The sequence below is a fragment of the Neoarius graeffei genome, chromosome 5 (assembly GCF_027579695.1).
Source record: "Neoarius graeffei isolate fNeoGra1 chromosome 5, fNeoGra1.pri, whole genome shotgun sequence".
Lineage (NCBI taxonomy): Eukaryota > Metazoa > Chordata > Actinopteri > Siluriformes > Ariidae > Neoarius > Neoarius graeffei.
This window is the reverse complement of record NC_083573.1, coordinates 7,409,444-7,426,989: the sequence shown is the minus strand read 5'-3', so window position 1 is coordinate 7,426,989 and position 17,546 is coordinate 7,409,444. Positions and strand designations below refer to the sequence as shown.

General features: G+C 42.1%; 1 protein-coding gene across 3 annotated transcripts in view; it reads left to right on the top strand.

Moving 5' to 3' along the window:
• fmnl1b (formin-like 1b) overlaps positions 1 to 17,546 on the top strand; it is a 108,315-nt gene that overhangs the window by 17,850 nt on the left and 72,919 nt on the right. For 2 of the 3 annotated variants that reach the window (XM_060920380.1, XM_060920379.1), the window contains exons 3-6: positions 1,702 to 1,782; positions 2,189 to 2,262; positions 6,520 to 6,603; positions 9,242 to 9,364. In XM_060920380.1, the coding sequence (XP_060776363.1) occupies positions 1,702 to 1,782; positions 2,189 to 2,262; positions 6,520 to 6,603; positions 9,242 to 9,364 (362 nt within the window). The remainder of the gene's footprint in view (positions 1 to 1,701; positions 1,783 to 2,188; positions 2,263 to 6,519; positions 6,604 to 9,241; positions 9,365 to 17,546) is intronic. The other variant, XM_060920381.1, reaches the window with a different exon arrangement.

Sequence of the window (17,546 nt, the reverse complement as noted above, 5' to 3'; positions counted from 1 at the left end):
GGTGCTTTACGTGGATAGTGAACTTAGTTGTGTCGTACTTTAAAACTGGCCTCGAGACAACTTTTTGAGGGTCTTGGTCTCATCTTAGAATCTGCTGCATTTTTTTTCCTCGGTCTGTGGTGGCCATGTTTGGAGGCCGCTCCAAACTTGGATTATTGGTGCTATTACTGACAGTATTGTACTGTAGTACTCGGGACTAGTCTCAAGACCACTTTTTAAAGGTCTCGTCTCGGAATCGACCGCATTTTTACTCGGTCTTGTCTCAGACATGGAGGACTCAGGACTTTATTTCAAGACCACAGCTGTGGGGATCTCACAAAATTGTCTGATTGATTTTATTTGTGAACAACGTTACTGTGATTGGATGAAAAATTTCCTGATCCAAATGCAGCCAATAACATGACACTTTGCTATTTCGAAATGTTCTTCCTGTTAACTGCTGTCACCCCTCCCCGCCCCCTTCATATACTGTACACTGGTCTGGTTCTAATCTTGACTTGGTCTCGCCCTGCCTTTTTCTTGGTCTTGACTTGGTCACAACCCCTCAAAGTCTTGGTCTTGTCTCAGTCTTGATGCACTCTTGTCTTGGTCATGACTTGGTCTTGACTACAACAAGAAGAAGAAGGTGAACTTCAGTAATTGATTGCACCTTGTACAGCAGTATGGCTGTGAACTCATGAAGGCCATGGTGTAAGTTGGTGTTGTGGCCCAGGTCCACTGAGCCATGCTGTCCCCAAACGTCTTTCATCGAGGAAGTTCTTTTGCTTTGTGCACCATCAAGGCTTGCTTCATTTTCACCTTTCTTTGCTATTACTACTTTGAGGTTGACTTATAAATTCTAAGTGATAAACCCTAGGTTAGAAATGACTAAAAAAGCAGCAACAATGCTTCTTAATGGAGATGTCTAAGAGAAGCAAGTCCTTCTCAACTATTGGTTTCTGGTACAATGTCCTAATTCATCATGAGTGAGTCCTTTGGGGCATGGACGATTTCAATGTACTACTTACGTGGTCAAGCATTTCCTGCAAACATCTCCAAGGCTTTAACAACCAATCAACACACAAGCTGATATGCCAGCTTTAGCCCTGGCTTTCCATGCAGTCTGACTATGAAATAATGGAGGAGGTTTTTTCCTTGTGCCTTTGTCATACACCTACTGTGCTGGTTTGGGGCACTGAGCTATCTGGGGAAGTGTTCAGGATAGGTGATAGATCACTGGGCTGGAGACCATGAATTGCAGCTTAGGCTTTGGGCAGTATCTTGTACTGTGGTTTAAGGTCCATTTATGTACCTTTTGCAAGTACACTGTCTTAATAGGATCTTTCACCTGGAAATATCAAGAGTGCAACAGATATCTTTCCTGGTGGTACCCTGAAAGAGTATATGACTTTTCTGAAAATGTATCGAAGAGTCAGATTTGTTTCTATAAATTTATTTCACAATAGGATTAAATGATACCATTATCCATCTTTCAGGTTTTTTCCCTTTATGCTCAAATATAGAGCCATGTCCTAGATGAAACAGTGTGTCTGCCTTGTCCTACATATTGGAGTGTGTGTGTGTGTGTGTGCGCATGTGTGCGCATTCTTTGCAATAATTGGAGTGTTTTATACCTCCCACACACTCACGACATTTTGTGCGTGCGTGTGTGTGTGTGTGTGTGTGTGTGTGTGTGTGTGTGTGTGTTCGTTCTGTCCTCAGGAGCGCTTTCAGGTAAAGAATCCACCATCAGCCTACGTACAGAAACTCAAGAGCTTTTTAGAGCAAGGAGGCAGCAGGAAGGTGTGTGTGAAGGGAGATAAAATTTTATTGTTAATTTTTTTTGTGTATGTGTGTTTAGTGTGAATTAAATGGGTGTTTTTATTCATTTCTTCGTCGCAGTGCAGTTGCAGTTCCCTTATGAAGGCTTTATATTTTTGTTTTCTTAAAATATTCTGTCCACATGGAAGGGACAAAAGTTTTGGCCCCCAAATAGGGAAATGCAGTAAAAATGAATGAAAGCTAATTATGTCTTCAGTGTATTCAGAATCATTTAGTGTGTTTTGTGTGCTTGTGTGGAAGAGAATGCAATGAAGAAAAATTTTGAAAGCAGTATTAAGAGTTAAATTCAGTAAAACCTAACTGTGCTTATGAGAGCAAGACATATGAGTGTCATGTATATTAATGGTACTTATTAACTGTGTGCCAGTTTAAGAGGCGTGTACAAGAGGCAACGCAAGTCCTGAGAGAGCTTGAAATATCCTTAAGGACCAATCATATTGGGTAAGAAACACACACAATCGCACAATTTACCACAAACATAAAGAATTAAACTGTGAACCAGGAAAGAAACTTAAAGAGCCAGAAACAGTGCACCTGGAGTGTTTTATTCCTTACATTAAGTTCTGAAAATATGAATTTGGAATTGGTGGTAATTTTGTTGGCGTCATAAAATAAGTGACATTAAACTGATTTGTATTATATATACATGTACGCACGGTGCCCTCCATGATTATCCCCCCCCCATAAAGATTAGTAAAAAGGGTTAGAAAAAAATCCACCTTTGATAAAGTTCATTTCACACTGATGAAATTAGAAAAATCCACTTTTAATTGAAATAAACTTCTTCATTGAAAAACAAATCACTCATCAAGAAAATTTATTTTAAACAAAAACATGTAGGTGCATTTGGGTAATTGAGTGATCAATCTCATTAAATCTGAAGGTTAATAATTAAAATTGAATCAGTCTCATTTGAATCGTTTTCAGTGAATCATTTTCATTGAATCAGTCTCATCTCATCTCATTATCTCTAGCCACTTTATCCTGTTCTACAGGGTCGCAGGCAAGCTGGAGCCTATCCCAGCTGACTACGGGCGAAAGGCGGGGTACACCCTGGACAAGTCACCAGGTCATCACAGGGCTGACACATAGACACAGACAACCATTCACACTCACATTCACACCTACGCTCAATTTAGAGTCACCAGTTAACCTAACCTGCCTGTCTTTGGACTGTGGGGGAAACCGGAGCACCCGGAGGAAACCCATGCGGACACGGGGAGAACATGCAAACTCCGTACAGAAAGGCCCTCACCAGCCACGGGGCTCGAACCCGGACCTTCTTGCTGTGAGACGACAGCGCTAACCACTACACCACCGTGCCGCCCCTCATGGAATCAGTCTCATTAATTAATACCATTAATTTTGGTGGTTAATAATAAATTACCAAACAGCTAAATTATGGTATATTCCAAATTATGATCACTTATCATATTACATAAATTATATGCACCTTTTTGAATTCTTTGGGAGATTGTGTGACTTCATAAACATTGGAACACAAATAAAACACACAGTTTCAATAATAAATGAATTTATTATAACAAAGATAAAAATGGATAATAGCAGATTGAAATATATACAAACAGTGAGGTGTGTGTGTGTGTGTGTGTGTGTGTGTGTGAGTGAGAGGCCTTGTGTGGGTGTGGCCTACACAAAGAATTAGCTTTGGTTGCTAAGACAAAAGAATTAGCTTTGTGTGGCTAGCTAAGGAGGGTGTGTCAGGGGTTTGAGAACAAAGGATTAGCTCTGTTGCTAACTAAGGTGTGCTTGTGTGTGAGGCCTTGTGGCTAGCTAAGGCCCAAGGATCCTACCTCGTGGAGTTAAAACAAAAGAGGTGAGTGTGGGGGAAGGACTGCCACGTGTTCGGGTAGGCCTCGATTAACCTCGTGTGGCTAAGCTAAGACAAAGGGGAGCTAGCAAAAGGTGTGTTTGTGAGTGGCCAGGCCTAACAGTCCTTTGGGGACAATACAGTTATCTCTGGATGCTAATAAGATAGAAGAATTAGCCGTAGCAGCTAACCCACTAGCTTTATAACATTACCAAATTCACTGAAATCTTGATACAATCAAAATGTGTAATAAGGAAATCAAAATGTTAGTAAGGGATAGAGAGAAGCATGCACAGCCTATCTATTAAACAATTGAGAGATTAAAACAAAATAAATCAATTCAACACGCTGCGTGTCTATAGTGTAACAATTGAACGTGAGTTTAAATTCACACTACTTCAATAAAAGCTAATTCCTAAGACTAGGTTTTGCCCAAATGCCAAGTCTTACTCAGTATCTTGCCTCTAGCAAGATTATGAAGAGATGTTCCGAGACTTTGGAGTTTCGCCGTTGTGGAACACGTGAGGCTTCCGTGAGGTGATTCTGTGGAGCAGAGAACTTCTTGATCCGACGACGGTCGCTTGTGATGAAAAGAAAGTCTCTGATTAAATACTGTGCACAGCTTTTGAGTTAAAAAGGATTCAATCGCTTCTTAACTTTAAAATAACTGCCTGGTTGCAGTGTTGTACGTACTTATAAGGAACAAATGAAAAACCGGTTGTAAACTCAAGCTGAGTTTGAAATCGTGCGATCTTAGAGTCTACCATGGCCAAAGGTAAACAAAGAAAAGCGCGAAACTCTGATTCTTGCAAGAAAGAAAAGACGTCTATTTGGGTTCGCTCGCGGAGCGAGCGATTCCTCCTTGTGTCCGTGTTGAATCACGGTGCCAAAAGAGGCGGAGCTAGGAGTTCCCGGGTTTCTTATGCCTTCATGTAGGATGTGACGTTGGTGATCCCGCCCACGCGTGGCGTAGGTTAACGCGGAAGTTGGCTGATGGGAAATGTAGTTTCTAAAAGGGACGGACTGAATGTACCTACAAACACGTGCCACTATTATTGGCCCTCCTGCATTTAATACTTTTTCGACAACCTACCTTTGCCAGTAAAACAGCACAGAGTCTCTCCTTTAACATTTTATAAGGTCGGAGATACAGAGCAGACCATTAAGTAAGTAAGACCATTCCTCTTTACACAATCTCTCCAGATCATCCAGGGTCCTCGGCCCTCTCTTGTGCTCTCTCCTCTTCAGCTCACCCCACAGGTTTTCACTGGGGTTCAGGTTAGGGGACTGAGATGACCATGGCAAAAGCTTGATTCTGTCCTTAATGAACCATTTTTGTGCTGATTTGGACATGTGCTTTGGATCATTGTCCTGCTGGAAGGTCTAGTGACGACTCGGTTTTAGTTTCCTGCCAGAGGAGCCAGATTCTGATTTTAAAATGTCCTGGTATTTCATGGAGTCCATGATGCCATGTACAAGGTTTCCAGGGCCTTTGGAGGAAAAACAGCCTCAAAACACCACAGAACTTTGACCATATTTTACAGTTGGGATTGGGTTCTTTTTATTTTCGCCATCCTTCTTTGTACCCCAAATCCACTTTCAGTGTTTACTGCCAAAAAAAACTCCATTTTTTTGTTCCATCAGACCAGAGAACATGGTTCCAGTCCAAGTTGTTGCAGCATTTTGTAACTTCAGGTGCTTGTTTGTGGTTAACTGACAGAAAAGGCTTTTTTCTGGAACCTTCCAAATAATCTGTTGGCATGGAGGTGGAGTCTGATGGTGGTTTTGGAGACTTGGGAATCCCAGGATTTAACTTTTTCTTGGAATTCACCAACAGTGATCCTTGAGGATTTCTTTTGCCTCTCTTCCCCTCCTCCTCACTGTATGTGGAGCAAAATGAATTGGATCTTCTTCCAGACAAGTTTGTAACAGATCTCGTGGGTGTCCACTTTTTTTTATTATTATTATTATTATTATTATTATTATTATTGCCCTCACAGGAGAAATGGACATTTTCAGGTGAGGAGCTATTTTAATTTTTTTTTTTTTATAACAATTTCCTGACTTACGAAGGTTAACACACTTCTCTGTCATTTGGTTTATGTGTTCTCTTATCTTTCCGATGTTGAGGGAATTTGGCCTTTGTGTCACCTCATATTTGTTCCCCAGTTAATCAGGAAGTCCTGGATTACAGCTTGAAAGTTCCTACACACTCCAATCAACTCAAACATGTACAATTTAAATGGGAAACATGCTTCACTTACATTGTGTTCACTCTCATTTCCAGGGGTGCCAATAATGGTAACACGTGTTTTTGTTGAAAATAATTTTCTTGATGAGGGATTTGTCTTTCACTGAATAAATTTATTTCAATTAAAAGTTGGCTTTTTCTCATTTTTTTTCAGTGTGAGATGAAACGATGTCACCAAAAGGTGGATTTTTTTTCTAACCATTTTTTTTACTAATCTTTACAAGGTGGTGCCAATATTTGTGGAGGGCATGGTGTGTATATTGTGCATTCCACATACTGTAAATTTGAAATCCATTTCAAGATTTCTTGATTTTAATGAACTTTTTTACACAAATCACAGTGGCTTTTAGCTAGTTTAAAAAAAATTGCAATATTCATTGTAAACGTCATATCGGTTTTGTACAATGTGTTTGATATAATGTACAAATGTATAGCTCACATTAAAAAAAAATGCAAGTGTTGATGTGCTGGAATGCGCTTTACTGGCAAAACATCATTCTTCTTGATAAGTGGGGAGAATATTTTTGGAAATATCTGAAATGTCTTCACTTACTTATAATTACAGTGTTGTCAAAATGGTATAATTGTCTAACAGACTCTCTCTCTCGCTCTGTAGCTGGGCTCAGGAATTTCTCAGTGAGGAGAACAAGGGGTTGGATGTTCTAGTCGAGTACCTGTCCTTTGCCCAGCGTGCTGTGCCGTATGTACATTTACATACACAATTGAACATTATTATCCATACAGGCTACTTTTTCCATGGAATAAAAACATGTATTCTGTTCCCTTCTTGTGGGTTTATTGAGAACAATATTGCATGCTATCATATCGCTTATTCTCCATGTATTACGCCACTCTCCCCAATGGAGAATGAGCGTGCAATATTGTTACGATATCGCACGTTGTTAAAACAATATGACGTCACACGTCAGAGCTCATGCGAAGATCCAATGACACAACTTTTCTGCTGCGCGTGCGCACAATCCTTTCTTTGTCAGCTGGGAAAGAGAGAAGATGTGGCTAATCCAGTGTTAGGTTAAAACACTAAATAAATAACCTGAAACTGAAGACACGCTGAACACCCGAAAGGCTACCAAAACTTCATTAGATATTCTTCACGCATGTTTACAAAAGAAAAACATACTAACGGACATCGAAAAACTGGAAAAGAGACACATCGGAGATGTAAAACTAATGCGTTAGCGAGCGACAGTGACAATTTCTAAAGAAACATGGCCACCAGGTTTGCCTTATTAACCTTCATCCTACCAAGTGGGGTCCATCTGGACCCCGCACCTATATGTTTGTTTGCCATTTTAAAAATATGTGACATACTGCCTCACCGTTTTATGAATTTGTCGGAATTTATGTCTTAATTAAAACACTAAAGCACCGGAAGATCAGCTTTTTGCATTGTGAAGGTATAATTAATTTGTTACTGGGGTCCAACCGGACCCCAGAGTAAAGTTTATCTGTCTTTCATTTTATAATTGAATAGCACACTGAAAGTTAACTTCTTTTATTTCTTTTATGTTCCATAATGAAACTACCAAGGCATTCCTTCTTGGGGTCCGTGTGGACCCACTGCTGCAATAAGCACAGGCTGCAAAACAAAAGCCCTACATTATTTTACAATTACTTTTTTGTTTTAAATTCTGTAAGAAAAGACCTAAGTTGTAATCCAGAATGTTTTACAGCTGCATGAGCTGCAAAAATCATGTATATAATGCCAATTTTTTTTGTGGCTCTATAATTTGCTACATGTATGCTAGTTATTGCAATATTATTACAATGTTATTGCATTTATAATACATCACTGATATTCAGCCATAGTGGATTTTGTTCTTCAATAAAGTTATGTCTGTTTGCTGCATTGAATTGGTTCTTACTGCATTGATTTCAAGGTATTCCCTCCTGGGGTCCATACGGACCCCGCCTGGTAGTTTGTGTATGTAAAATTGGCTGGTAGGATGAAGGTTAAGTGTGTTCTTTATGCCTTGGGCCCTTTAGTGTATTGCTGTTATTAATACAAGATTTTCTGAACAAAACTTATCTGGTGATTTTGTCTTTATAAGCTTTAATTTTAAAGAAAAGTATTGGGGTCCAAACGGACCCCACATGGTAAGATTAAGGTGTAAAATAACATGGTAGGATGAGGGTTAAAAGCAGAAGATTTTGAGAGAATTTTGGCTACCAGGTCGCTCCATTGTGTGTAGCTGTCAATGTTGATTTTAAAAGTAACTAAGCAAATTACACAGGGAAAATAATAGTAGTAATATTCAGCTTGATTGCACAAGCACTGGCCTTCGCCAACACTACACTGACTGGAAGGTAACTGGACTGCCGCACTAACAGCACTGAGTTGCGGGTAAGCTAGCATTGGCCTTTGCTAATGCTAATACTACACCAGCTAGAAGGTGACTGCACTGTTGTGCTAACAGCACAGAGTCGCGGGTAAGCTCGCGCTGGCCTTTGTGAATGTTGATATGAAGAGTGTGCATGTATAATAATAATAATAATAATAATAATATTGGCTGGCTTTTTTTTTGTGGTCTATCAGATTCCATTCAGCTACTTGATCAATATTATGCTTGCTGTATGGAATATATCTGATATACCACTCAACACCAGCCAATATTATTTAAATAGTCAATCAGCTAGCTCTTTTCAAATGTATCAGTGTATCAACATTCAGGTTTTTGAGAATCTTTTAGTAGTATTTAAAAAAAAAAAAAGTCATAATCCAAAACTGGGTTTTATTTGAGATATCAGACGTGTTGAAATTTTGAATTCAGTAGGCTCGCGTCTATAAGTCTACTACTAAGAACTGTTATATGGAAACTATATAGATGTTCCTAATACACATCCTTTCAGGATAAATTCAGAGTCGGTTATTTAAGTTTAAAAGTTATGTTAATATTTACGCCGAGAAAGTTGCTGGTGTTCTGAGTTGAGTTCCGCAACTACTCACCATTCAGATTCACATAAAAGCAAGAGACAGTTTCAAAATGAAAATTAAAAAAGACTAAGAAGTTGAAATACAACGTATGATTGAGAAAAGATGGCAAGCGTTGAAACAAACCCCAAAAAGGTAGGTCTTACATTTAACCACTGCACATTTGGTTGAAGGGAACAATATGGCTTCCAGTTTTGTTATTCAGCTGCCTATAAAGTAGCACTTGATCCAGCAGAGTGTTTTATTTTGGATGAAATTGGAAAATCGGTTGAATGAATAAAAATTATTACGCTGCGTTCAAAAACACTTTTATATTTTTTATAAAATGAAAGCAATACTCAGATGTTGACATTTGGACCTGATTTAATGTAAATGTGTTTTGTAGGTATGACTTGGACTGCGTGGATAATGGGAGCTTTGAAGAGAAATCGGCAGAAGACGGGACGTCAAGTGCCACCAACTCCCCTACCCACAATTCCTCACACACCAACCGTTCCTCCACAGCACGGTCAGGCGCTCCGAGCATGTTCTCCTTCACGTACACATGGGGACTTGATTTTCTTGATTTCCATGAAAAGTGTCATAAACTACGACCTCTTGCTTCTATGTGTTGATTAGTATAGTGTTTAAGGGTGGAGAGGAAGAACACACACACACACACACACACACACACGGCACAAACTATGTGCAACAGGATTAGCTGCGTTCCAATGCTAAAAGTGACCATGAGATATGTGTGTAATGTGATTACAGATTTTTTTTTTTTAATGCTACCAATCATGGACCCATCATAAAGTTTTTTTGAACATGCAGGAAATCCCAAAATGTGATGGGGTTTTTTTTGTCCCCCCCCCCCCTTTCTGGCTCTCTAAATGTAAGGAACAGGAAGGAACAGCATATCATTGTCAAACAGTGACACAAAAGTATGAAATGCTAAACATTTGCCAATTTTAGTAAACTTTACACTTAAGGTTTGGCAGTATATCCTGGTGAGGGTATGTACTATGATAAACAATGAAAAAAAAAAATTACATTTGTGTTCAGAAGTTTACATACACGGACATGAGTGTCATGGCCATGTTGGGATTTCAGTGATTTATTTGAATTGCTCTTTTTCTGGAGCAGAATATTTGTACAACATCTATCTTTAATAGGGTGGCACGGTGGTGTAGTGGTTAGCACTGTCACCTCACAGCAAGAAGGCTCTGGGTTCGAGCCCAGTGGCTGACGGGGGCCTTTTTGTATGGAGCTTGCATGTTCTCCCCGTGTCTGCATGGGTTTCCATCGGGTGCTCCGGTTTCCCCCACAGTCCAAAGACATGCGGGTTAAGCTATAATTGGTGGCTCTAAATTGGCCGTAGCTGTGAATGTGAGTGTGAATGGTTGTTTGTCTCTGTGTCAGCCCTGCGGTGATGTGTACCCTGCCTCTCGCCCATAGTCAGCTGGGATGGGCTCCAGCTTGCACACGACCCTGCACAGGATAAGCAGTTACAGATGATGGATGGATATCTTTAATAGGAAAAAAAACAAAGAATTTGGTGTACAAGTTGTAGTTTATTTCAGGTTTTATGAAATCAGCATAGGGTCAAAATTATACATACACCCACTTAGATTTTTAATTCAGTGTTGCTGAAAGTTCTGAAATGTCTTTTGACTTGCCAAGACCAAGGTTAGTGATGATGATTGTCTACAGCTGGTAGCGTCTCTGTACCAACATAAGGGTTTGCTTGACTGCACTCAATGGATTGACCAATACACAATCCAAGGAGCTCAGTGCAGATCTGAGAAAAAGCATAACAGATTTACACACTCAGGAATGTCTCTTGGATTCATTTCTAAACTGCAGATTCCAAGATCATCAGTTCAAACAATTGTACGTAAGCCAAAGTTATCAGGCAGTGTAGCCACTTTGCCAAGCTGCTTTGCTGATCAGAGACTCAAACTGTCACCCTCAGCTGAGAGAAAATTAGTTTGGATGGTCAGGAACAATCACTAATCTGCGCTACTGAGGATCAGCACGCCCAGGCTCCTGCCTTTGCCTACCACCCGACTCACAGTGCATCCAATCCCAGTGCTTGTCCTTGCAAGTGGTGAATCCACATGGTGGTGGCTCCATGTAGTTTCTTTGGGCTGTGCCTGGCCACCAGCCACTTGCCAGTGAGCTCCTCTCCCAGGTCTGGCTCCAGGAGGAGGCCCCATTTTCCTTCTCCTGGGCGAGTTGCTGCAGCTCCCCCCCCCCCATTTCATCAAACCACAGATTCAGGAGGAGCAGTTTGGATTCTGTGTTGGGTGTGGAATGGTGGACCATCTCTTTATCCTGGCAGGGTTGTTGGGGGGGGTCTACATGTGGTTTGGAGATTTGGAAAAGGCTTATGACCATGTCCTGGGGGTTCTTGTGGGGGGCACTGCAGGAGTATGGGGTATCGGGGCCGTTGCTCCAAGCCATCCAGTCCTTGTATAACCAAAGCGTGAGCTGTGTCTGAATTCTCAGCACAAAGGCAAATACATTCCCGGTGGGTGTTGGACTCCGCCAAGGCTGCCCCTTGTCACCAATCCTGTTTGTGATTATTCATGGATGGGATCTCAAGGCACAGCTGAGGTGAGGAGGGTGTCCGGTTTGGGAACCATAGAATTGCGTCTCTGCTCTTTGCAGATGATGTGGTTCTGTTGGCTTCTTCAGTGCATGACTTTCAGCAAGCACTGGGATGATTTGCAGCTGGGATGAGAGTCAGCACCTCCAAGTCTGAGGCCATGGTTCTCTGCCGGAAAACGGTGGAGTGCTCCCTCCGGGTTGGGAACAAGTTGCTGCCCCAAGTGAAGGAGTTCAAGTATCTCGGGGTCTTGTTCACGAGTGATGGTAAAATGGAGCATGAGATGGACAGGCAGATTGGGGCAGCGTCAGCAGTAATGTGGGCATTGCACCGGTCCCTTGTGCTGAAGAGGGAGCTGAGCCGGAAGGCATAGTTTTCGATTTACCAGTCAATCTGCATTCCAACCCTCACCTATGGTCATGAGCTTTGGGTAGTGACCAAAAGGATGAGATCGCAGATACAAGCAGCTGAAATGAGCTTTCTCTGTAGGATGGCTGGGCTCATCCTTAGAGACAGGGTGAGGCACTTACACATCCGGAGGGATCTCTGAGTAGAGCCACTGCTCCTTCATGTTGAAAGGAGTCAGCTGAGGTGGCTCAGGCATCTGATAAGGAAGGCGCCCAGGAGGCATCCTATTGGAGGTTTTCCGGGCATATCCAACTGGGAGGAGACATCTGGGTAGACCCGGAACACGCTGGAGAGATTATATATCTCATCTGGCCTGGGAGCGCCTTGGGATCCCCCAGGAGGAACTAGAAAGCATTGCTGGGGAGAGGGACGCCTGGAATACCCTCTTTGGCTTGCTGCCACCGCGACCCGACTTCAGATAAGCAGAAGAAGATGGATGGATGGATGGTCAGGCACAACCATCAAGTTACAGGTCTGCCATGAACTAGGAGCTGCTGGAACACTAGTGTCACTGTTGACAATCAAGGGAGTTTTATATCACCATGGACTGAGAGGCTGCCATCCAAAAAAGAAGCCCCTGCTCCAATATCAACATCTTCAAGCTTGACTAAAGTTTGCAGCTGGACAAAGCAAAAGCCTTCTGGAGGAAAGTTTTATGGTCAGATCAGACAAAGGTTCAGTTGTTTGTTGATGATGATCAGAGGTACAGAGGAACACTGTACCACCTGTGAAGCAGGATGGTGGTAGCATCATACTCTGGAGTTGTTTTGCTGCCAGTGGATTTGGTGTACTGCACAAAGTTGATGGAAAAATGAAGAACTTTCAGAATTCTTCAGCATAAACTCCAAACCATCAGAAACTTGGACACAATTGTGTGTTCCCGCAGGATAATGATCCGAAACACACATCAGAGCTGGTTGTGGAGGAGAAAGCAGGCTAACATTAAGCTTAAAACGAATCCTGATCTCAACCCTATCAAAAATATGTGGACTATGCTTACAGTACATCTTGGGTCTGTGCCAGGAAACACACAGATTGATTTGAACTCTGACTTTTGACTTCTTGGCAGATAGAGTCCCCCTCATGCTAGAATCTGGTCTTCCCAGGAAGTAGGGGTGGGCAGTATGGCCAAAAATGTATATCACGGTATAATTTGAGCCACTGACGGTATACATCACGGTATTGTAGTTTTGTATATAAATTACAACAGAACAGTTTCTTAGTGGTTACCATAGCAAAAAGTAAAAGCTTTCAATCAGGATGTTTTCAGCAATATTGAAATTTATTGTGCAAAACAGAACGCAGGACATATAAAAAAGAATATTTATATTTTAAAAAACTAAGAATAGGTAAAGTTCCTCAAATAAACTCCTCGAATTCCTCATATAGACACAAAATTGTAAAGTACTTTAAGTGCAAAAATAATCAACTGAGATGTAGAACCAAGCTTTTAAACAGCTTTAGTGCCAATTAGTAGCACACTTCAAGGCAAGTATAAAGTGAACCATAGTGCAAAGGACACTGCTTTCCTCCTCTCTTTTCCTAAATAACAACATAACATGGACATATCCAATGAAACACTTCAAGAAACAAAGCAGGAATCATTTAACCAAACATATAAACACAAAATTGAAAATGACTAAACACTTGAGTGCAAATACACTTTAGAAATGTTAGAGGTAGAATGAACCCAAACCTATAAACAAGATACAGTGCACATTTATGGCAGGTTTTTAGCCAGGAAGACAAGCCTGTCCACATTCTCAGGCTTTAGTACAGCTCTGTGGCATGTAACAATATTGCCACCAGTGCTAAATGCCCTTTCTGATGGCGCACTGGTGGCCGGAATACACAGGTACTTCCGTGCCAGGCTTGCCACTCTTGGAAAATTTGCCTCATGCAGCCTCCGCCAGTCTAACGGGTTGGCCTCTCCATCAACCTCCAGGGCCTGCAGGTAGCTTTGTAGCTCAATGTCAATGGCTTCTCTGTCAGGGAGAGCAGCTGGGCCAGGAATGGATTCCTTTTTGAAAAAGCTGCCCAGGCTGCACTTCATCCACTTGGCCTCCACAACTTCTGCAGCTGCAGGCCCTGTGCTGCTATGTGTTGGTGAATGTGTGGATGATGATGCTTGCGTGGATGATGCTTGCGTGGATGATATTTGTGCTTGTGTCTGTTTCTCCAAAAGGGCCTGCATTTCTGTCATTGCTTTTGTTTTGATATAGTCTTTGCGGTGGTCTGCGATGTATGCCATCTTGAAGCGTGGATCGACCAGGGAGGCCATATCTAGCAGGTCATCAGTGGCAGGATCATCATACTTGTCATTTAAGTATTGCAAAATGCCTCCCTTTATATGCTTTGTTACTTTTGTGTCATCCTCTGCGGCAGCCAGAACCGTGGTATTGAGGACATGAAGCACCGGTTTTAGATATGACACACTGACGTAGTCTTCGCCAGACAGTGCATCAGTAAACTCCACAAGTGGACTCAGGGCCTTGTTCACTGACTCCAAGCCATCAAGGTCCTGCCAAGTTGGAAGCAGGTGCCTGTTTTTTTTTATCCTCTTTGAGGACCTGTGCAATGGCTTTCTCTTGCTCCAGCACTCGTGCGATCATCTGTTGCCATGACCCCCATCTTGTTGGAGTCTCTGTGATGAGGTGATGATGAGGCAGGTGTAGCTCAGCCTGAGCTTTGGCCAATGCCTTCCTCCTCTTGTGTGTGTAAGAAAATGCACTGACAATCTTCTTGCACACCCCAACTGCACGCTCAATCTCAGGTATCTTCACACTCGCCTCTGTTGACAAAATTGAGATATAATTAGTCCAGCTCCAGTAAAAAAAAAAACACACAATAGTACAGTAAATCAAGATATGGGTCTAAGTACACACAGGGTCAGTCCATGTGAAATCAGACAGCTTTTTCTGATATTCAATTTTTAATATTTTAATATTTCATAATTCATATACTGTTGATTGTTGTATTCCATACTGGTTGTGTAAGTTGTAGTCAGAAAAGAGCTTTCAAACAACGTAAAACCATTTCTATGTGACCTAAATTGACTAAATTGACTGCAAGTGCGGGCGGCACGGTGGTGTAGTGGTTAGCGCTGTCGCCTCACAGCAAGAAGGTCCTGGGTTCGAGCCCCGGGGCCGGTGAGGGCCTTTCTGTGTGGAGTTTGCATGTTCTCCCCGTGTCCGCGTGGGTTTCCTCCGGGTGCTCCGGTTTCCCCCACAGTCCAAAGACATGCAGGTTAGGTTAACTGGTGACTCTAAATTGACCGTAGGTGTGAATGTGAGTGTGAATGGTTGTCTGTGTCTATGTGTCAGCCCTGTGATGACCTGGTGACTTGTCCAGGGTGTACCCCGCCTTTCGCCCGTAGTCAGCTGGGATAGGCTCCAGCTTGCCTGCGACCCTGTAGAAGGATAAAGCGGCTAGAGATAATGAGATGAGATGAGACTGCAAGTGCAGTTTTGGTATTCTACCTTGTTACCAAGTTTCATTCAAAATCATTGCCGGTCGGGCCCCAAAGTGTCTGCTTTCACATGGAATGACGCAGCAGTCTAATGCCAGATATTACAATTTGCTCAAATTAAGTTTTTTTTTTTTTCCAAGACCATTACTCTTTGTTCATATTTCAAGCAAAAAATGTCTGTGCTTGCCTTTAACCAACGAAAAACATAGGAACTTACCGATGGCCAGGTGAAGCCTGTGGCCAAAGCACTGGAGGCGTATCCAATCGTTCAACTCGACCGCTTTCACAACATTAGCACCGTTGTCAGTCGTGATGCAAACTTGCAGCTCCTCGTCGAGTCCCCACGACTCCAGAGCTTCCCTGAGTCCCTGGGCAATCAATTCCCCTGTGTGGTCATCAGGGAAATAAGATGTCTGCAGACATTTGCTGCACAACTCCCAGGCGTCATTAATATAGTGTATAGTAAGGCTGATATGGGGTCCATAGTGCGACTCGACCACAAATCCGTGGTGGTTGCGTAATGTTTAATGTGGCGGAGCTCCTGCTCCACTTGACCTCGGATCTCGTCATGCAGTTTAGGCATTTCCACTTCAGCGAAATATTTGCGGCTTGGAACTACGTAGCGTTGATCAAGCGTCTTCTCCATATCTTTAAAGCCTCGTCTTTCCACCTTCTGAAAGGGTACCATATCTCTGCATAAATGTACTGCAATGGACCTGGTTATGTCAATCCACCGCTGGCTCTTTTTCTCATAAGGCGAACCTTTAGTAAATGACTGGGCGATAGACTGTTGTTTGTGGTGTGTAGTTTTTCTCCCGCCCGAGGACTGCCCTTTCTTTTCGGTAACATCACGCTGCAGTCTTTGGCTTTCTTCATATTCGATAGCATGGTTAGTCTTGAGGTGGTTGAACAGATTACTTGTGTTACCGTGTCTTGCAATCACTGTCGCCCGGCATATCTTGCAGATAACATTTTCTTGTTTAATATCCATCACTTTAAATCCAAACCATGTCCAGATTACTGATGTTGCGTCGATTTTTTTTTCACGAGCTCTTCCTCTGCTGCCATCTCTTCACTACTCGCCACCATTGTTGTTGTTCTTCTTCTTCGAAGCAGCCAGGCGGGTGTTCAAACTATGCATTACTGCCAACTAGAGGAGGCAATGAGCTATCGCGGTACATGCTATGACACAAACTCTCTACCATTGGTCAAAAAATACCGCATACGGTATCATACCGTGCAAACCGCCCACCCCTACCAGGAAGTCTCCTGTCTCAGTCCTAACCAACTCCTTTAAGGCATATGGGTGAGGTGCAGATCTCCATTTTGATAGCCATTGGCCTCTCGCCTATTCAGCTAGGTTTACAATGGGGGGGCAAGTCTTCTGGTAACCGTGAGAGTTTGACTCCCCACTTGCATCTGTATTGCAGCGTGCCTTGCCAGACAGTAGTTGGTATATTATTATTATTTTTTTTTAAATGATGGTCTTTGGTATGACCCTAGTATGCAAGTACAACTCTCGATCTCCTGGTCAAGAGGTGGACATGCTAACCACTAGGCTAACTTGTGGTCACCTGCCAAGAAGAGTGGTCAAATATCCAACCAGGATTCTGCCAGAAGCTTGTTGATGGCAACCAAAAGCACCTGGTAAAGGTGAAACATGCTAAGGGACATTTAGAAATATTTGGTGTGTGTGTTTTATTTATATAATTTTTTTTAAACTCGTGTTGAGTTCAGAAAACCCAAAATAAATTAAAACTTGCACCAAATATTTTTCTATCAAAGATGCATGTTAATCGTTCTGCCCCAGAAAAACAAAAGTTCAAAGAAATCACAGAAAGCCCAATACAATCATAACTTTCATGTCCATGATGACGTTCATGTCGATGTATGTAAATTTCTAATTGCACTGTCTTTGCACTTTCAAAGGCTCAAACCAATGCAAGGCTCTTAACAAGTCCATTTCAGAGACTATGAAGATCCAAATTGAAATCAAATGCTTGCTCAGCCATGAAGTTGTTTCCAGATGCATCGTGATGCAAAAAAAGTGACTGTTCATTGTGGAAATGTGCAGTTCACACCATGGACATCAGAACTGTGTTAATTATGCATGTAATGCAGTTTCACTGTTTGAACACCGGAGCTCCCTTGTTCATTGTTCAGAATTTATGATGTAGAGGGTAAATAAAATGGTGTGTGGGAGAGAGAGAGAGAGAGAGAGAG